Below are 21,249 nucleotides of genomic sequence, written 5' to 3' on the forward strand. Positions count from 1 at the left end.
AAACCAGGACCAGCAGGAGCAACAGAGGACATTCCTAATCCGTCGGGGCCCCACAAACACAGCTCCCAGTGCCCTAGTTGGGGCCCACACCTTTTACAGAGGTATTTTTTCTTACTGCCCTATCATGTCTGTCCAGCCTACCTCATAGAGTTGTTGTTGGGTTTGAACTGGGTAGACCCTCAGCCATGCAAGTTCACTGGGTGTCTTTGGGCCCACCGTTCTCTCTTAGCCTGGCCTACTTCAGAGGGTTGTTGTTGTGAGGAAAAGTGGGAGGAGGGAGCAGAATGTACACCACCTTGAGCTCCTGAAGGAAAGATGGGATATAAATTTAACAAATAAATTATAGCAACTTCTTTAATTAATTTGGTTCAAAGGCATACAGAATCCAATTGTTGTTCTGGCCTCCCCCATCTACTTCTTGGAGTATAGCCCCTGCCTAGGACTCAAAAGGCCTAGATACGTTTAACAGATCTTAAAAAGCTAAGCAGGGTTCATTTGGGGATGAGAGACCACCAGGTAATGCTGCAGCTGAAGGGTAAACAGGAAAGCTGGCTAAAGATCCTGGAAGAAGCCGATGACAAACTGCTTTTGTATGGTTGCCAAGGAAACGCCACGGATGTATCCCTAAAGTCATGTTCAGCTTGAGGGGGTCTTTACCCTGATTGCAACGGTCAAAACCATTGAAGCAATGTCACAGGTTCCTCAAACCCTTGGCTTCAGCCCAAAATTCTTCATTATTATTCGTAAGTAGGTCCCGCTGAGTTGAACGGGGCTTTCTCCCAAGCAACCGTGGATGAACGTTCAAGGTTCTTGAGATTTCCCTTTGCTATGACATTAAATAAAAGGACGTATAATCTGAAGAATGTGTAAGGCTCAGCTGCTTAATCCTTTCCCTTCCTGCCCTTTTCCTGATCGGAATGAACTTCCCTGAGTTACTTTTGCACACATGGGACAGAGAGGTCTGCAAGGGGGGTCCAAAAGGCCAAGATTTATCTTGTCCAGGGCTGTCTACTGGGTGTGTGTGTCAAGATGGCAGCCACAACCATGCAATCAGAGCCCCACCCTTGAGAAGCCCTGATGGTCTGCCGGGAAGAGAAACTATGGAACGTGCAGGAGCGTCAACCCAACATCTGCCTGTGACTCATTAAAGTAGCTGCATCCTTTTCCAGGACTGTGTTTGAACAAGCGTGATTTCAAATGTGGGGACTTCAACTCCCAGAATTCCCCAGCCAGCTTGCTTGAGCCAAGCTTGGACATGGGGCTGGTGCGATCCCGGGGACTTTGCCAGCTGCAGCCGGCGACAGATGAGGTGTGCAAATTGCTTCGGATCCTCTTCAGCAAGGACTTGGCTGGGGTTGAGGAAGGGAGAGTTAGACCGGGCTCCTCAATGAACCACTGGCACAGTGTTTCTCAACCTTGGCCACTTTAAGATGGGTGGACTTCAACTCCCAGAATTCCCCAGCCAGCATTCAACCTTGGCAACTTCAAGACGGGTAGACTTCAACTCCCAGAATTCCCCAGCCAGCTGGCTGGGGAATCCTGGAAGTTGAAGTCCACCCATCTTAAAGTTGCCAAGGTTGAGAAACACTGATCTATTGTAGCTCTGTCCAACAAGCCATGGTTTGTGTGCATGAGCACTTACACAACAAAACAACTCTAGGGAAATTTGGGGATTCTTTGGGATAGACCAGTGTTTCTCAACCTTGGCAATTTTAAGATGTGTAAACTTCAACTCCCAGAATGCCCCAGCCAGCATGGGAATTCTGGGAGTTGAAATCCACCCATCTTAAAGTTGCCAAGGTTGAGAAACCCTGGGATAGACAGAGACACGACCCTGGTTTCCTTTATATCTGGAACACAGACCACGATTAGCACATAAAGCAGGATGTGATAGTATTCCTGAGCCAACTTTTAGAGGTGTCACCAATATGTAACCTGAACTAAATTTAGTTTGTTTTCTCCTGGGAAAGGTCAGAGGATTTCCAAGGACAACCAAATGGATTTTAATAAGAAATTGCAGTATTTTTCAGAAGAGCCATGGCTTCTGAAAAACGATCGTTGTGTTTTGCTTAATGCAGATCCCATTTGATCGGAAGAGGGGTTTCAGATGGTTCTTGGAACAGCCCTGCATTAAAAAAGAGACGGGGGATTATAGATGGACATTCCGCAAAAGACCTCTTTTCTTTCTTTGCCCAACTGATTTTTGTTTTAAAAACAGAACCATTGTTCTATAAACAGTTGAATCGGTTTGTGTATTAGACCCAAATCCTTAACTCTAAGAACAAAGAAACCGAATAACGCAGCCTTTGTCGATGACAACTAGGTGGGGTCATTGTGAGGCATGAAAGCATTAATCACATGAAAGGCAGCTAAAACGTTTTGCTTTTTCAAACATTTTAATTTGGATGGATTGAGCAGAGCAGAACTTGGTATTAGAAATCACATCCCTCTTGGAAAACCTTAGAAAGGTGCCGTGATAATGCTTTCAGTTCGCGTGGAGGAGAGGGCACTGGCTGACCTTCGGTGGATTTCCTCGGGGGGTCCAACTTTTCCAGTGCTGGGATCTCTCAGCCCCCGTCCAGCATTACTAACAGACCTGACTCTGCATTTCATTTTCTCCACCCCCCCCCTTCCTTTCACTCTTGACATACATAAAGACTGCTGTTATCGGCTTATTGAGCCGACCTAGCAAAGGCAAAGGCCTCCGGTTAGACGCTGTAACCCCTGTGGTTAACGTGGACGGTCACAAGTCCCCGAGGGTTCTGCTTTCCAAATTTAGTTGTCTGGGGAAGTGTCACCCTGCCTAGGCAGCCATTTGATGGCACTGCAACCCAGACCCGCTGCATGAAAAAGAGGAACAGGATTAGATGTGAAAAGTTAAGTTTTTTTTTTCTTTTCAGCGTATCTTGGTGTTTTGTTTATATTTTTTTTATAAAAGAAAGATGATAGTTGATAGAGATAGATGATAGATAGATAATGATAGATAGAGTTGATGAGAGAGAGAGAGATAGTTGATAGTTGATAGATAGATAGATAGATAGATAGATAGATAGATAGATAGATAGATAGATAGATAGATAGATAGATGTGAACTGTTGCATTTCAGCAAGCTAGAATGCACAGAAGAAGTCCAAGGCTGAATCTACATGGGGTCACACACTTCTATAGGTCACGGGACCTTTGGAAGCTTTGAGCGTAGCCCCACCAGAGACCCTCCCAAAATGATCACCAAGTTCTCATTCTGAAGGTAGTCAACACCATACATGCATCTCCAGAACTTTAAAACATTCTGGGTCCTTCTAAAATAGCTTTCTCCAATCTCCCAACATCACAATGTGCTCCAAGAAACCTTTAGAACATCCACAACTAGGGGCCATCTTGGTAAAGAGGGATGGATGTTAGAGTCCAAGGTCCCTGGAAGGAGTCAAGATGGGGAGGCTGTTCTGAAAGGCTGTGCATAATAAAAATGAAGACGTTGCTGTGAATAGTCTCTTGGTTTGACTTCTGTTTCCAGGGTTTATGTTTTGGGTGAGTGGGTGGGGAGGTTAGAACATTTCTGAATCATTGTATGACCCTGACCGAATCATTGCACCCTCCTGATTTCCTATAAGTGAAATGTCGAAAACAATGTTGTCTTGTTCTTCCAGTAACTCTCCCAGATCTGTGAGTTTTCAGACCAGCCCCCGGCCCGCCAGATCAAAGTCCTTTCCGTTCAGCAAGAAAAAAGGAATTCTCTGTGTCTCTGATTATCTTCATCTTGTTTGACCCCCTGCTTTCCTGTGGATCGGCTTCACTACCGAAGCAGCTGGACTTTGGGGGAAAAAGGAAGCACCAGAATAATTTTATTTTATTTTTTTTAATGGGAAACACATTGGGGAGAAGGGGTTAAAGATGCGAGATGAAGGCAGGTGGGAAGAGGGTTTGTCCAAAGAACTTCGGGATTCAGCTCATCCTTTGGGGACCTAGGAGCAGCTTCGGGAGAAATGGAAGAGAGAGGTCAATAGAAGAGGATGTGTTAGGGGGAGAAAACCATGAAGATTTGGTCCCAGGACTTGCATTTATGCATCACAGTTCCCTGAAATGGCAACACTCAGTCCTGCTAATCAGGGTTTAGGGCAGTGTTTCTCAACCTTGGCCACTTTATGGGTGGACTTCAACTCCCAGAATTCCCCAGCCAGCTGGCTGGGGAATTCTGGGAGTTGAAGTCCACCCGTCTTGAAGTTGCCAAGGTTGAATGCTGGCTGGGGAATTCTGGGAGTTGAAGTCCACCCGTCTTGAAGTTGCCAAGGTTGTATGCTGACTGGGGAATTCTGGGAGTCAAAGTCCACCCATCTTAAAGTTGCCAAGGTTGTATGCTGACTGGGGAATTCTGGAAGTCGAAGCCCACCCATCTTAAAGTTGCCAAGGTTGAAAAACACGGCAGCAGATTATCCATTGTTTTGCTTAGCAATCTCACTTCTGGATGAGTCCCCAGATGGTCAGATTGCTGGCACAGCACCTGCATTTTCTATACTAGGGACAAAAAGTGTTTGGAAAGCAAAACCCCCATGAAGATAAGAGTTCTGGTAAACAAGTCAATAAAAGGAGTGATTCACAGCGGTCCTGAAAGGATTTTAACTTTTATCAGGGACGAGCTGAGAGCTGGTAGATCTTTCCTGAATTGTGACACTGAGACAGAGAAGAAACCCCACTAACAACATCAGCGCAATCATACTAGGCAGTTTCTGCTTCCCAACAGGGACTACAGGGCGGGGCGAGGGGGGAACCAGAAGATATGACTAGGTCAAAACAGATTATTTTCAGTTGTGGTCAATACAATTCATCATATTGTACTGCAGTTGTGAATAAGTCTCATGGCCTCATTCTGAGACTCAGCTAGCGGGTGTTGGTGGGTGATCAGGGATCTTCCAAAGCAGAACTGAAAGATGGATGCAAAAATGTTTTGGGTGTCTAGAAAGAAGCCCAAGATTTCTTACCATGACAAAAGCTTTTGTAAAGGATCATGAAGGTTTCCACCTCTGGGTATTCCGTGGTACCTAATACATACATTTCTGCCATCAGTTTGGCTCATGCAGTTTTGGGCATGTGTGTGTCCTTTCCCTTAGCAGATGCACTGTTGCTGGAGAACTCCTGCCAGATATTGAAAAAGCACAAATATCGCAGTACTGTATTCTGTAAGAGTTTCCTTTGGCCCATCAGTAGGAGAAATGTAAATCAGCTTGCACTAAGATGCCAAGCGACCAAGCTCTTCGTAGGATCTCCCTGTTGACCATGCAAGACAACTCCAAATGCACTGGCTGTAAGGCTGGTGCCATGGGGTGAAGCGTTTTGCAAGAGATGGGAAGAGGAGGACTAATCAGAATTAGTCAAAGAGTTAATGATCAGTGAGAAGTGGCTGCCATAACCACAAAGTCCATTTGGAGGCAGCGCCACGTTCTACGTAGCTGAGGAAGCCCAGCTCGGTTGGGGTAGGGAGATGTGTTGAGATCCCATTCCTAGAAGGAGAAACGATGTTGGGATGTCCAGATTGCAACCATCATTCTGGAATCAGAAATAGGTAACAATGGAATTCAGGCCCCTAGAGCTGTGTTTCTTAACCTTGGCAACTTGGACTTCAACTCCCAGAGTTCCCCAGCTAGCATCTGGTTTTAATGGTGTAGCGGAGCCATCGTCACTCTTGGGCCCCAGCAATGAGATCATCTCAAAGGAGCCGGGCAGAGAAGTCATAGCACTTCCACATCTCTTTCCTTGGACTGATCTGGGTCCATCTGGGCGGTATGGAAATAATTCTTGCACCATATAGTCCATCCACGGGTCTTCAGTGCAGTCACAACCACTTTAAGGGTTGGAGGGCTTAAACATTTTTGTAATAATTAGGTAGGCTAATAAAGAATGGTGGGCAATGTGGTGTGTTGAGGAAGGATGACCTCAAGCTACATAGTCTCCATCGCCCTCTAGTGGTGGATGGCTTCGCTTAGTTTAAGGTTAAAGCTATTTACACTAGTGTTTCTCAGCCTTGGCCATTTTAAGAAGGGTGGACTTCTGGCTGGGGAATTCTGGGAGCTGAAGTCCACACACCTTAAATATGCCACCTGGGAAAGTCTGGGAGTTGAAGTCCACCCATCTTAAAATGGCCAAGTTTGAGAAACATTGGTTTAAACAGTTTTTAGAAGAAATTCTCCCGTTCTCAATTTTTTTTTCCTGCTGCCTTCGAGTAACCAATGAGTTCAGCAGTCTGTGCAATGGGGGGGGGGGGGGGGGGATCTCATAGGAAGCACCAGGGGTGCTATAGAAAATAGTTGGCACTAAAATAACAAGGACCTCATTCATTGCCCGCCCCTGCCATGCTGATCTGGGATTGCCACCCTGTGCCCATGTCTCCATGATGTCATCAGTTTTTAGGAATGCTTCTGCAGCTCCTTGTAGCTCTATTGCTCCTCTGGAGAAAACAGCTCAAAGGAAGTGTCACCCTACTTTCTTAGTAATAAACCATCCACAGTAAATAACAGTAAATAAAACGGAGAACGAGAGAGAGAAAGAGAAAGAGAGATGAGAGATAGATTAGATCAGTGTTTCTCAATCTTGGCAACTTTAAGATGTGTGGATTTCAACTCCCAGAGTTCCCCAGCCACCATGAAGTCCACACATCTTAAAGCTGCCAAGGTTGAGAAACAGTGGATTAGATACATAGAATACATCCGTCCATGTATTGGAGATAGAAGAGTTTCTCTTTGGTAAGAACTCTTCCCTCATCCCACCTTCTGCTCCTTGGATCATCATGGTATCTCTCCTGGTCCTTCCTTGGACTGCTAGGCCTTACGCCAATTTCTCCATCCCTATCTGTTGAACAGGGTGACCATTTTACAGCGGTGAGGACACTTGGCCAGCATTAGATGGCTTTCAGAAGAATGGTCGTGGTGAAGCTAGTTGGTATGTGGAAGACGTGTTCAGTGGAGTTGAATTCCAGAGTTAAGGCACAAGGATGCCCACAGCCCGTGCTGGTACGTGCAATGATTGACTCATAGAGCTGGTGCTAAGTATCTCCAAGGTTATCACTTGGTACAGATAAATCAGAGACAATGAAATCTGCCTTCTGTGATGTAGACTTACTTTCCTTATCAAAGATTCTTCCTGTTACTGCATCCTCTTTTGTATTCCAGTTATTTTAGGAACTATGGCAAAAAAGGACCTCCAACCCCACTCATCAGATCCCTGCCCTGTGTTAATGAATGACAGAAAGTAGAGATGGAAGTGTTCATTTAAACCCCCTCCCTTGGTGCTCCTGCTACTCAAACAGTCCCTGCTAGCATCTTGGTAGGTTCTTGAGAAGTTCCAGAAGCCATCATGAAATTCCTCATTCTGATGGTCACCATCTTCACAGGTGAGTGGAGGATTTAACTGAGGCTGAAATTCTGCAACTTCTTTTGGCTGGGTTGGCAATCTCCCTCCTGGGCCTCCCCTTTGGAGTTCACCCACGTTCACTTGAAAGAACAAAGAAGAGCCGTTCTTTCTTTCTAAACTCTAGCTGATTGCTTCTCAAAAGATTTGGATATAGTACCAAATTGTTCAGAGTTAGTTTTACTTGGATGGCCAGTGTAAAGAAAGTTAGCCATTTTCTGACTGAACACTTCCTCCTTCAAGGAATCATTCCAAACATTAAACTTCCAGTGTAATGGAGGATAACTGAGATGGCAATATAGGGCAACCTTATATCTAAGATAAGTGCTTGTTTGTACGAAACCTTTACTCCAAGTGGAGGGAGGAGGTCCCATTATCTTTTCCAAGCGTCCCAAGAACGTGCAGGGGCTAAAAAGACCACATTGACAGCCAACCCCTCTATCACTTACATCCTTGAGATAGATTGAAATGGATTATGCCATTCATCAGGGTCCAAGCGTAGAGCTGGACAGGTTCTGACTCCACCATTGACCTCAAAAGTCAAGCTGAGCCCCTTCCAGCTTGCCCTCCACACATTTAGAAGAAGCATGCCTGCCAGATGTGGTTATGGATGGCGTGGCCACTGGGGAGACTTGATACTGCGGATGGACCCATAGTATACTCTTTCATAGCACACTGGGAGATGGTGGTAGGACTTCTCCTATTCCACCCAATTTTGCATCATCACAGATGGGATATTGCATTCAATATTATTCCAATCTACGTCAGGTCTACAACATAGATTAGGTCAGGAGATCGCAATTCAGGTCAAATGAGTTCAGTGCCCTTCAGACTTGAGCGCAAGATTTGAAGATCTGGCTAAGATTGAATGTATTATTATTGTTGCTGCTTTTATTCCTCGAGGAATAACACAATACAAAGAACGAATAAAAAGGATCATCTCTTTGACTGCAGGTTCTTTGGAAATTTGAGTTCCAGCCAGGAACCTAGGAATTTTCCTGAGTAATATTGTAAGGTATAATAAGGGCCCAACGAAGAGGAGATTTTATTCTTGCAAATCTGCAGTTAATATAGCTGAAATATTTCATTTTTGTAAAAATGTGTTTAGCCTTTCTTCGTCCCCCGAATGCACCCAAAACTATAGGGAGGACTTCGAAGATCGTTCGTATGATCTACCCATTTTGAGAGTTAGATATCTGTACTTTATCCTTTCTTCTGGTTCTTTCTCTTTGATTTTGCTGCCACGTCTATAAAAATCTCTTTTCTTTTCAATTATTGTTGTACCGAGGGTACTGTGTTCCAGAGGGCAATCGGTGTGTATGCGGAAATCTAATCGTAGTAGCAGTAGTGACAATAATATTAAGAAGAATAACGTTGTGAACGATCTAAAGCAGTGTTGTCCAAACTTGGCCACTTTAAGATGAGTGGACTTCAACTCCCAGAATTCCCCAGCCAGCCATGCTGGCTGGGGAATTCTGGGAGTTGAAGTCCACTCATCTTAAAGTGGCCAAGTTTGGACAACACTGATCTAAAGTCTAATGAGATGTGGTATACATTGCAACCCATTTAATTTCTTGAAATTAAAATTGTAAACGTAATCCAATCTCATGTCAACAAACAGAAATAAGATGGCGATGTAATACCTCCCCCCAAACCTCCTACTTTCTGCAATAGAAACAAAATCATTGATTTTTCTCTCACAGGATCCCAAGCGTATGTTCTCCGGGATGAGCAGTACCCTTACCTAGCCCAGTTAAACCAGAAGATCCTGGACTACTTCAACAATATCACCATGATCGTGAATGAAAAAATTGACCACATCCGAAGGCTGGACTTTAGCCAGTCCCTGCTGTAAGAAAGCCAACCTTCTCGGGCCGTGGGGTGGGGGGGCAGAAATAAGGGTGAGGCTGCCCTCACGCGCCCGTCTGCTCCTCCAAACGCAGTCATGGGGGAATAGGAGAGCTGGGCTTGCTCTCGGGGGGGAGGTCCTTAGCAAAGCAGAACAGGTTAAGGCATGTCCTGCTTCACAGGGGCGTTGTTGCAGAAGCCCCTTCTTTACCTCCCTGCGCTGTGAGGCTGCTGGGGGCGGGGGGACTTGCATAGTGGCAGCGCTCAACAGGCTCAGGCTCTGGGAAAGCACACCTTGCCCCTGGCTTGCCAGCAAAAAACAGGCCAGCCGGTTGGTTTTCTGCTGGTAATGGCCAACTACTGGCTGGGGGCAGGCAGGGTACAGCCCATGGCTGACCTGTTTTTTGCTGGCAAAGGAATAATTAAAGACACTTCCTTCCTTCCTTCCTTCCTTCCTTCCTTCCTTCCTTCCTTCCTTCCTTCCTTCCTTCCTTCCTTCCTTCCTTCCTTCCATCTTCCCTCCTTCCCTCCTTCCTTCCTTCTCCCTCCCTCCCTCCTCCTCCTCTCTCCTTCCATTTTCCTTCCTCCCTCCCTCCCCTTCCCTTCCCTTCCCTTCCCTTCCTTTCCTTTTTTTTCTTTTTTCCTCTTCTCCTTTTTTCCTCCCTCCCTCCGTCCTTCCTTCCTTCTTCCTGACCTGATTTTGAAAGTACACAGGAGACACAGATGTGCACATTTTTAAAGACTGTAGGTTTTTTCTCCTTTTCTCTTTTGTTTAATCAGAGGTATTGGGGGGGGGGTGTTTAAAAAAAGTCAAGGTGGCGGCCCAAACTGTGTGAATGAAGCCCTGCCTCTTTTTTATTGTGAGGTCCGTTCAGCACATTTTAAGTGTCATGTTCATTTATTGAAAGTATTTTCATATTGCCTCTCCTTGCAAGGCATTTAGAAATCTACTGAAATGATTTAAAGCCTGAATTTAACAGCAAGAGAAGACCCCTTTTTCAGGAATGTCCTGCTCTGTAATGTAGCCCTTCTATCTTACCCGGGTCTCTCAAACCACTTTTTCTCTCTCTTGCAGAGACCAGCTTCACAACGCCTACTTAAAAGTAAGCCAGCACTTGAATTACCTGCAGTCTAAATTGCCTCCCGAGGTTACAAAAACATATGATCTGGCAGTCGAGGTGTCTATGGGCTTGGTGGAGAAAGGTATTAATATCTTAAACAGCTTGAAGAGACAAATGATGCCAGTCACAGACAAGGTGGCTGAATCTCTGTACGCCATTCTGGCTCCCTTTGCAGACTCGGTCCTGGGAAAGGTGGGTCCCTGCACAGAGGCCCTGCATCGTGTCCTTGCCATGGGAGCTAAAGGACTGAACCCCAGGGTGACTGAGAAGCTAAAGAAGCAACTGGAAAAGGTGGCCAAAGAGTTGGCTCCGTTAGTCCAAACCCTCCAGGATCAACTGGAAGAATTCCAGACTTCCTTAGAACCTTGTACTGGCAATATCCAGGAGATGCTTAAGGAAAGCATAGAGAGGGCCAACCAGCAGTTGCCGCCATACGTTTCTCTAATTCTTTACGGCCTTGAAAACTACGCCAAAATATTTAACAGGTGGCTTGACTCCTCAAATCTGCAAGCAAAGGAGAGTATAAACTGGGCTGAACCCTTCCAAGAGATCGATGAATAGTAAACCATGTGCATATGACCGTTTCAATCAGGGCTGTTTGTAATTCCCCACTTCTTCCGGTCATACAATAAAGGAATTCTTTCCAGCAATGACAAGGTGGTGCTTGGGTTACATAAGTCATGTTTCTTATTCCCTGATGACAACTACTACTGAGTAGTGAAAGAGACACCTAAACAAACCAGAGTAGCAAGAGACAACAGGGCAGTTTTCCTCAACCGGATGCCTCCTCCCAGTTGTGTGAGGATCACAACTCCCAGAATTCTCAGTTAGTTGTAACCCAAATACTTCTGAAGGACATCGCCTTGGAAAAGATTGTTCTATACTGAACTACTCACAAAAATACACAGGCTAACTCTGTCTTCTTCAGACAGCTGTATATAGTTCTAACAGAAGGTTCTTGGACTTTGCCAATAAATGCATAGAGGCAGATGGATAAATGATAGATAGATAGATAGATAGATAGATAGATAGATAGATAGATAGATAGATAGATAGATGAGAGAGAGAGAGAGAGAGAGAGAGAGAGAGAGATGATTGAGAGCTTTACAGATAGATGACAGAGATGTTCATCATTATAAGTCATATATTGATGAACATTGGAATTATTCACTATCTTTTTTCAGAACAGCCAAGGATTATTGTTGACAAGTGCAATGTCACTCAACTTAGCAAACTGGAGCTCAGCTGCCTCTAACTGTGCCTCCTACTTTTCTGAGTTGGTCATCTGGGGCAATGTGGCCGTGAACCTGGGAGATGTTAAAGGAAGCTGTCCACATTAACCTCCATTAATGATTGACAGAAGGTAGGCATGGAAGGGACCCTAATTTATCTTTTTTGGAGCCTTCACAAGCTCAGAGTCCATCCTACCTTCAACCAAGCAGGTTCTTATGAACGTCTGTTGGGCCGCTCAAATGGAAAAGAGCATACAATAAGCTAACTGTACATAATATTATTTTTTAAATAAGTTGGTCTTTGCGTAACGCCAACCTCAATAATATTTTCTTGCAAAAACTATATGCAAAAATGCCATTCCTAACTCCCTAATTCTCTCTAGGTGCATTTCCCACTGGGCCAAGCTATTGCTAATCAGTGCTCACTGAGGACCTTGACATGCCATCAGTCAAGCACTGATTAGTTGATATTTCTCTGTGTTCATCTCTTGGCCTGGAAAGGCAAGATCTCATGGGCTGAAAACTCACAACCATGTCAAAATGCCCATTGCCAGAACATCTTGACACTTTAATAGAATACAAACAGTTCCGCTGGGTCCCAATTGGGAAACAGAAAGACTGGTTAAGTGGAAGTAGCCTCCGTTTCCAGCCCTCTGATCATCCTTGTGGCCCTTGGCTAAGCCACTAAGTCTTCCTGAAATATGGGCCCCAGAACTGGACACTATGCTAATGGTAAGTCAGAAAGAGGGTGTCTCTGAAAATAAGGTGCTGGGGACATACCATTATGACTAGGAAAAAGAGGAAATTATAAACAGCTCCACGGGTACAGATCTCAGAATGGAAGAAGAGGATTATTTCTGAAATAGCTGTCTGTGCATTGCTGAACATGGGAGGCTGAAGTGAGGTGGAGGAGTGAACCAGTCCCTGTCGTTTTCTTGGTGGCATTTTCAGAAGTGGCTTGCCCTGGACTTCTTCTTCCCAAGGCTGAGACAGAAGGACTGGCCCAAAGTCACCCAGTTGGCTTCTGCCTAACTAAGATCTCACAGTCTCCCTTTTTCTAGTCCAGCATCTTAACCATTACCCTAAACTGCTCTCAACCCACTCTCTATACCCATTGCCCGTGTTTGAAGAAAAGCATCTGATACCATCAGTTGAGATTTTTTTTGAATCGATGGCTTTGGACAGATTATCTTGGTCTCTCTCGCTCTCTCTGACTCCATCTGGATCCTGTTGGCTGGGGAATTCTGGGAGTGGAAGTCCACACATCTTAGTGTTGCCGAGTTTGAGAAATACTGATTTAATCATTTGGGTTGCCCGAAGAGGGGAGAACTGGGAAATTTGGGAATTGCCACTCCAGCTAATTAGGAGACGTGGAAAATTTACCACAGCAGTAAATAAAACCTCTTGGTCTGTTGGCAGAGTTGCCATGCAGGAAGACAGAATCTGCAACCAGCACAGCACGAAACCAACAGTGACCAAGATAAAATTGTATTATGGTAGGGAATTGGGTACAAGCATCAGTTAAAAAAGTATTCATGGGCAAAAAGATTCTGAGGAATGAAACATCACTCTTTTATCTTTGGTTAATGGGCTTAGTTTAAACCAGTGTTTCTCAACCTTGGCAACAAAGCTGGCTGGGGAATTTTGGGAATTGAAGTCCACACATCTTAACGTTGCCAAGATTGAGAAACACTGGCTTAAACTGTTGGGATGAACTGATTTTTACACCAAACATGTCCCAGATTGATCATCTCTCCTGTGCTCAAATGTCCCTATTTTCCTGTTCTGGATATGGGCCATTTTCTCTCATGTAGAAATTCAGGGGCAATGGAATTTCGCTCAAGGACACAGAGACAAGCCCTGCTCATGTTAGACCATGTTTATTGTCCCCGGAAGTGGATAATGGTTACAGTGAGCTGCATGGCTCGATCAGCAGACCCATGCCAAGGGTTTTTCCCCAGCCTACCCCCTTGCCACTATACCATGACCTTCACCCACTCTCTCAGGGAGCTACCGGTATCAGTGGGAAATTTCAGGAGACCACCTTCTTCAGCAGGCCCTTTGTAGGTTGAATGACAGAGGGGCTTTGCTGGTTGAGGAACTCTTCTCCCATCTGGGTCAAAGGCTTCGCTGCTTCCTGTATTTGGTCCTTCAGATCCCCAGCAATCTGTTCCACTTGGGTATATAACTCATGCACCTTATTATTCACTTTCTCGGCCACCTCTTGGAGCTGCTGCTTAACGAAGCTCAGCTGCTCCGTGGCCCAGGAGCCCCCGAGGTTCTGCAACTGACTGACCCCTTCTTGCAGCTTCTGCTTTGCAGTCTTGGCAAACTGTTGGAGCTTCCGGTTCTGCAGCCAGGTATTTTTGTTTGAGAACTTCTTCGGCACTTCCGCCGCCAAGTCCCAAGCCCTCTGCAAACCCTCAGAAGTAAACAGGTCTCTGTGGAAGAGAAGGAAGGGATAAACAGAGAAGAAAGGGCAAGAACTCAGCCTCAGGTCCTTCCAAAACGGCTCCTTACAGCAGAACCAGCATCTCCCAAATAGGTTAGAGAATAACTGAATTTCCCACCTTGGCTGACCTTCAAGGATGAAGCAGCGTTGGATCTGATTTGTAGGAGGATGGAAGTACACCAGGAAATGCCAGGGTTGTATGCTAGACTGGGAAGTCAATAGAACTCCCTGGAAGAAGTCTACAGTCAATGGGGTCTGGGAATTGTACTCTTACCCTTCCAAAGGGTACATGAGAGCCACACTGGGGCTTAATCAATTCTTCTTTACATTGCCATGGTTGACGTAGGAGGCTTAAACAGTATCATGTAGCCATTGGCTACAACTCAGCTATCTTGAAGTAAGCACAATCCATGGAGAATAAGGCTACTGGAGGCAGTCGGCCAAGAGATGGTTGTATGCTATCTGCTAATTATGTTCTCCTTCCCCATTCTCCTTCCCTAACCCTAACCCTGCCTGTAGGTTTTCAGAAGGACCTGGCCTTCTGCTGTGCCAAATAATGGGCTGGGTTAGATAGGCCTTTGGACCGATCTAGAAATGTGCTGAGCTCCTACATCATATAATTTATGAGTTGCTTCACTAGATGGTTTCCCCAACCCACTTAAGTTAGCAACTGAATTAGCCCATTTTCTGGGTTCCTGATCCATAAATTAACCAGATGGGTTGCCTTCATACAACATGTTAAACTGCAAAAACAAACAAGCCCCATGATAATCAAGGATTAAAGTAAACTAAGGTTTGCATACTATGTGAATGTAGCCACGATACGTATGTACGCATTTAAAGGATATACACGGCTACTGATCTGATGTACAATAATCCTGGGCAGCTAGGATTTTGACCATTAGAGCCTTTTGGACAATATTTATTTTATTTACTTAGCTTATCACATTGCTGGCTTCTATCTCAAGTTTCACATTGATTGATTGATATGATTTATATAGCTGCCCATCTCACATAAGTGACTTATGTGCCAAGGTGGTGTCCAAGAGTCCCAAACATTTTGAAAATGAGTTTGATGATCATGAGACAGGAGAGGGGAGAGAAACAACAACCCCCTCCCATTTGGATGTCTAGGAATTAGATTGTTATCAAGGTTATCATGGCTTTCAGGTGGTCACAGTGATGCCAAGTTCACTCCGGGTCAGAACAACCTGTGACTTCAAAAGGAGAACAGATATGAGGAAAGATCTTGCACCATGTCTGGTGAGTTTTGTTCACTCACTTGATCTTGTCCAGGCCCACATTTATATATTCTCCAAGTATTGTGGGAACGTTTTCAATCTGGTCTTGGGCCTGCTCCAGGATTGATTTGGGAGGCTCATCAATGAGAACCGCTGCCTGAAAACCTAGGAAGGAAAAGGAAGCATGGATGAGGCCAAAAATGTGGTCCATGCTACTGTTCAGGGCTCTGTCTATCCCTTGAATGGAAACTGACGATGGCTTGTATTACTTCTGGAAGGTTTTAATCATTAACTGCATAAAGCTAAGATTCCTTTTCAACAAACTTGCCTTCTTCCATCGCAGTTGTGGCTCCAGATAAGTAATTTGTTTATCCAAAATACTATGATTGGCTTGAGTTATAGTCGCCTGGGCATTTAAATGATCCTCACAGCAAGCCATTTTTTTCTTGCATTGTTTTTAAGTCACATTTAAGCTCTGCCAGATCTTGATGGTTCCACCATTATTTTGGTCTCAGGATCCCTGTACATTCTTAAAAAATGATGGAGGACCCCCAAAGAGCTTTGGTTTATGTGGGTTATATCGATCAATATTTATTGTATTAGCAATTCAAACTGAGACATTTTAAAACATTTATTTATTTATTTATTTATTTATTTGACTTCCCAGACCCCCTGAAAGGGTCTCGGGGACCCCCTGGGATCCCCAGACCACATGTTAAGAACCGCTATTCTAAAGGAAGCAAACTGGATCAGTTCACACAGCATTCAAACCCAACCAAACTCTGATCCAGCCTCTAGATTTGTAACTGATCTGGTTATGTGCAAGTAGCATAAAATACTACTTTTTTATTGCAAAATGGCAATAAAAGAAAAGAACATGATTAAATAGTGCTAGTAAATGGAGCTACTGGATTACCTGGCAGCTTTCTTATGTAGGAATAGAACTGCCAAATATTCTATGAACCCCTGGGAAATACCCAATAAATAATTGAGCTCAATCCCCAAAAGGGGGGGGGGGGATAACCAGGGTTTTTGTTGTTTTTTTTGCTTCCTAGACTCCTTGCAAGCAAATTTTGCTTCATGTAGCTCTGTCTCTTTTTTTTCCTCTGCTGACAGCAGCGTCAAAACAAGTTTTATGGGCAAAGTTCTGTTAATTAAGCCATGCTTTATTGAATTCAGTGCCTAAGCCCAGATGACAGGCTAAATAAACACCATACCGATTAGAGCCCTGAGTGAGCCCAGCCCAATCTTTGGTATCTGTGTGGCTGGCTGAAATACAACAGGTGCAGAGATTTCCTGAACCCAGTGCCTGGAAAAATGGTTGAGTCTTCTATGAGGTTATTAACAGTCTTGGAGTTTCTGTAAGATTTAGGGACTGGGAAAGAATTGGAAGGGCGGATCTCTAGGATTCAGTGAGATTGATCATGATTCCTCTAGGACAGTGTTGTCCAAACTTGGCCACTTTAAGATGAGTGGACTTCAACTCCCAGAATTCCCCAGCCAGCTGGCTGGGGAATTCTGGGAGTTGAAGTCCACTCATCTTAAAGTGGCCAAGTTTGGACAACACTGCTCTAGGAGACAGTCCTTCTACAACTGTCTGGTAGCACTTCCTTCTAATCTTGAGCTACCATAGACTAACATGCTCTCCTCCTGCAGTGATTGCAGGTAGGAAGAGATGGAAAAAGATGGAAAACCACCTTGGAAGACTCACCTGTGAGGAAGGCCAGGATGAGGAAAACCGCAATAGAGCTCATGGTGGTATCAACCCAAGCTCTGGTGAAGAATGAGAGAAGAATTGGGAATGCTCTGTAAACCACCCAGAGATGCTTTTTTAATGAGATGGGCGGTGACAAACTTGATAAATAAATAAATAATAAACGTCTGCCAGGGAATTAGAGATCAATTTATCGGTGTGCAGGGCAGGGTGACCATCCTGTGCTATCACTCATTAACTTGGGCTCCAAAGTATTTGGGCAACGAGATCTTCTTGGTCCTCTTTCCTATCTATTACATGCCAAATCATTTCATAACCCATGATGCATAAACACACATGCCAGCATCTCTGGTAGGGTCTTGGAAAGAGCAGCCATGGGAACTTCTCTATGGCCAAAGAGTCTGGTGCCAATCTTTTTGAAAGTCCTCTTAAATGCATAACTTGCCCACACGCCTTAAAGTCCATGCATCTTAAAGTTGCCAGGGTTGAAAAACACTGACCTAGAGGATACATTCACACAACATATTGAGTTTAACTGACTTTAACCTTGATGGAGTCTGTCTCCCCCACCCCAGCAACTGGGTCAAGGGTGATGTGTCATCACAACCAGCACATTTCATTGTGAAACTCCATCAGATGGGAATGTGAGCAAAGAATGATCTGAAGATCAAACAAAACTACAGCACCTGTACTTTTTTTAGAGTTGATCCCACTTTATTTCTAAGCATGCATGCGTAGAATTGCACTGTACCTTTGGACAAAACCATTTTCATGGTTATATTTACATTCCTGAAAATGTCTGGAGGACTGATAAGATACTGTTTGCCAAGATTACACACAGTGGAAAATTTCTGGACAGCTTCCATATCAAGCACTATCTCCTTTCCTTTCCTTTCCTTTCCTTTCCTTTCCTTTCCTTTCCTTTCCTTTCCTTTCCTTTCCTTTCCTTTCCTTTCCTTTCCTTTCCCTTCCCTTCCCTTCCCTTCCCCTATCCATCCTTCCCCTCCCTTCCCCTATCCATCCTTTCCTTTCCTTTCCTTTCCTTTCCTTTCCTTTCCTTTCCTTTCCTTTCCTTTCCCCTTTCCCCTTTCCCCTTTCCCCTTTCCCCTTTCTGCATTTGCTATTTTCACCTGGAAGAGCAAATTGAACTACAGGTAGTCCTTGCTTAATGACCACAATAGGGACCAGAAAATTTGTTGTTAAGCAGGGAGGTTGTTAAGTGAATCAGGCGGTTCCCCATTGATTTTGCTTGCTGGAAACTGGCTGGGAAGGTCATAAATGGTGACCACGAGACCCCAGGATGCTGCAACCGTCGTAAGTACGAGCTGGTTGCTAAGCGCCCGGATCGCGATCATGTGACCGCAGGAGTGCTGCAAGTCCCTTTGTTCAGCACTGTTGTAACTGTAAACGGTCACTAAATGAATGGTTGCTAAGTGAGGACTGCCTGTATGTTTTACAGGTGCACACAAAATCAGAACAAATGGAAAGTTCTTTGTGCAAAACAGGAACACTTGGATCCAAAGGCCAGGAGATCTTGTCCGAGGCAGGTAAAAGAGCTGATCCTCACCACTGTTTCATCTCCCTCATTAAGCCTGCAAGTTCCTTTTGAATAGCCTGCATGATGATAATATAAAGATAATGATGATAATAGCTGGAGCAGCAGAAGTCAAGACCTGGGGTTTTTCCTCTTCTTATTTCTTCGTATTTCTGCCACCCAGCCCTACCTCCCAGGATCAGGACCCTGCTAGAGGTTTACCTTCTGTGCAGAGAAGCTCTTGGCCAACAGGAGAAAGTATGAGGAAGAGAGTTTTGTTGGCTTGGAGTCCTGGAGCAGAGACGGGCCTCTATGAGATATGACCGCGTTCATCTTTCCACCATGTTGAACATTTTGATTCCCTTCCATGGCTGTGATGTTCCCAACTGGGCAGAGACAAGCTTAGGAGGCCCCATCTCCCTCCACCTGATTTGTGCATTGCATTGGAAGCCCCATGTTGCACAACACTGAATGCTTTCTCTCTGCATCTTCTTCAGACATTGCCATCCCAGTTAGGATTTTGAATATGATTGGAGGAATAATGATACCTAGAGCATAACTGTATTACCTACGTTTACATCAAATCCAATTTAGGTATTATCTTTTCCTGAATATTATTTGGAGCGTGGCTCCTGGCATATCATTCAAAGGCCAGATGTGATCCCAGGACCCTAATAGATGTGCATACTGGCTCCACAGTTGGTGGCATTTTGGCCAAAGGGAAGAGGGTGGAATGTGGCAACCCATCCTGGAGATGACTTGCAAGCAAGGAAATGTGGCTGAGTGGGTTTTATTCCGACATTCAAGGAAATCCTGGAATTTTCTAGAAGTGTGGCAGAGTTCCTTCTACAGCAACCTTCTACAATCAGGTGCTCTTCAGAAGTGTTGGCCTTGAACTCCCGTCACTGGGAATCATGGCAGTCCAAGCGTTTGGAAGCTCCTAATCCAGACTTCACTAAATTGCTGCCCTCCAGATGTTGTGACTCTACAATCCCCCCTCCTTCCCCACTAGTCATGCTGGCTATCCAGAGCACTTTGGTTTCGAGCAAGGGGCGTGCACAGTGAAGCCCACAAGACCTCTGTTGCAAGTCAAGGTTGGCCACCATGCCACCTCAGTGCCTGCAGGGAGGGGCTTGTTCAAGAGCTGCGGCCTGCCGACGAGTCCCACTTTGGGGCACCTGGGTGACAAGGGGCTGCCACAAAATGATTTGAGGCCGAGCCAACAAGCCTAAACCAAGAGGGAAAGATGCACAGAAAGCGTTTCTCTTGTTTTCGCCTCCTCTCTGTGGCGGAATGGTGCGCAGCATCCTCTTTTCATAAGGCTGTTTTTTTCCAGTGCCAGCCTAACTTGAGAATGACTAAAAGATTCATCAGAACCAGCCAAACTCTGGCTGACTTTCTCCTACAGTGTTTGCTAACTCTGCTACTTGGGCAAAACAGCCCATCTGAGAAGCAGGAAATGCATGGGTGATTCCAACAATGTCGAGTTTACAGCCAGCCTCGGGAAAAGCAGAACTTCCAGAATGAACGCTAGAGGAGTTTTGAACTGACCCTTCAACTATGCAGGGATGACGCAGTTTTTCACTATTTGGTGTCTTCTAGGTGAGTTGGGAGGTTCTAGAAACAGAAGTTTAAACCGTGAAACACTGAATTCCACACCCCATCTTCACGGGTGCAAAGCACTCATTCTCTACAACCATGGCAATTTCACTTTGTCAAGAACCCCCCCCCTATTTTTGCAGAATACAGTTGGAAAAAACAGGCTTCATTTTCTGCAAAGCAAATTAAAGGCATTGATAGACATGTTAATTAAAATCCATTATATAAATACAAAAGTTGCACAGTCCCAGCAGCAATTTGTACCATGTAACCAAGATTTGGAATCTGGATGTGATTCACCTGGCTTGCAATGTTAAAGCACTTTCTATATTGCCTTTTAAACTGCTCAAAAGTACTTCATATCTATTATTTCGTGAGTCTTTCCGAGAACAATGAAATACAGGTAGTCCTTGCTTAACCACCACAATAGGGACCATAACATTGTTAAGCAGAGCAGTTGTTAAGCGAGTCACATCAGATTTTATGACTTTTTTGCAGCGGTCATTAAGCAAATCACCACAGCCATTAAACAAATCATGCAGTTCCCCATTGATTTTGCTTGCCAGAAGCCAGCAGGGAAGGTCACAAATGATGATCATGTGACCCCAGGACACTGCAATTGTCATGCAGGCTGGTTGCCAAGCACCTGGATCACGATCACATGACCGTGGGGGTGCTGTGACTGTTGTAAGTGCGAGGACTGGTTTTAAGTCCCTTAGTTCAGCACCACTGTAACTTCAAACAGTCGCTAAATGAACCGTTGTTAAGAGAGGACTACCTGTAATAGATCAATATCACTTCCGGAATAGAAATGGACAACCCACTTGAAAAGTGGCCCTGAGGCCAGATTTGGATTCGATCAAATGTTCCCTCCCAACCTTTGACAGAATCTGTGCCAGAAATTAAGCCAGGCTTTACTTCCAGCTTTCAGTGGGATCTGAATATAGGTCAACTCAGAGTAGGCCCTTACCCACCGCCATACAACCTTGCTTCTCGCGACTGCTCTCTCAGCAAAATTTGAACAGGGACTTTGGTGCACGGCACAGGAATCAGAGACGGGCTGGCGTGCTATTCCGTCCTCGTGGGGTTCCAGAAAGGCTTCTCCTTAGC

At 44.9% G+C, this 21,249-nt stretch overlaps 2 protein-coding genes across 7 annotated transcripts; one reads left to right on the forward strand and one right to left on the reverse strand.

Annotated features, from left to right (window-relative positions):
• LOC107326326 (uncharacterized) lies at positions 1–11,010 on the forward strand. 5 transcript variants are annotated; one of them, XM_025172514.2, is made up of 6 exons: positions 1–101; positions 3,648–3,663; positions 6,852–7,001; positions 7,161–7,381; positions 9,102–9,249; positions 10,322–11,010. In XM_025172514.2, the coding sequence occupies exons 4-6, from the start codon at positions 7,345–7,347 to the stop codon at positions 10,926–10,928; spliced, it is 792 nt and encodes a 263-aa protein (XP_025028282.2). In that variant the 5' UTR covers positions 1–101; positions 3,648–3,663; positions 6,852–7,001; positions 7,161–7,344; the 3' UTR covers positions 10,929–11,010. The 5 variants fall into 5 exon arrangements, with proteins under 5 accessions (XP_025028282.2, XP_025028293.2, XP_025028277.2 ...); XM_025172525.2 differs by lacking the exon at positions 3,648–3,663 and having other exon boundaries at positions 10,322–10,449; positions 10,543–11,010; XM_025172509.2 differs by lacking the exon at positions 3,648–3,663.
• Positions 11,011–13,473: 2,463 nt separating this feature from the next.
• LOC148216103 (uncharacterized) lies at positions 13,474–21,150 on the reverse strand. Of its 2 annotated transcripts, XM_088139873.1 has the most exons (3): positions 17,004–21,150; positions 15,334–15,457; positions 13,474–14,040 (listed from the first exon to the last, which is right to left on the reverse strand). In XM_088139873.1, the coding sequence occupies exons 1-3, from the start codon at positions 17,044–17,046 to the stop codon at positions 13,632–13,634; spliced, it is 576 nt and encodes a 191-aa protein (XP_087995999.1). In that variant the 5' UTR covers positions 17,047–21,150; the 3' UTR covers positions 13,474–13,631. The 2 variants fall into 2 exon arrangements, with proteins under 2 accessions (XP_087995999.1, XP_087995998.1); XM_088139872.1 differs by lacking the exon at positions 17,004–21,150 and having other exon boundaries at positions 15,334–16,110.
• Between the last annotated feature and the right edge of the window lie 99 nt (positions 21,151–21,249).

The sequence above is a fragment of the Python bivittatus genome, unplaced genomic scaffold, assembly GCF_059951505.1.
Source record: "Python bivittatus isolate LINGU-HERP-01145 unplaced genomic scaffold, Pbiv_v1 ctg000310_np1212, whole genome shotgun sequence".
NCBI classification, from domain to species: Eukaryota; Metazoa; Chordata; class Lepidosauria; order Squamata; family Pythonidae; genus Python; species Python bivittatus.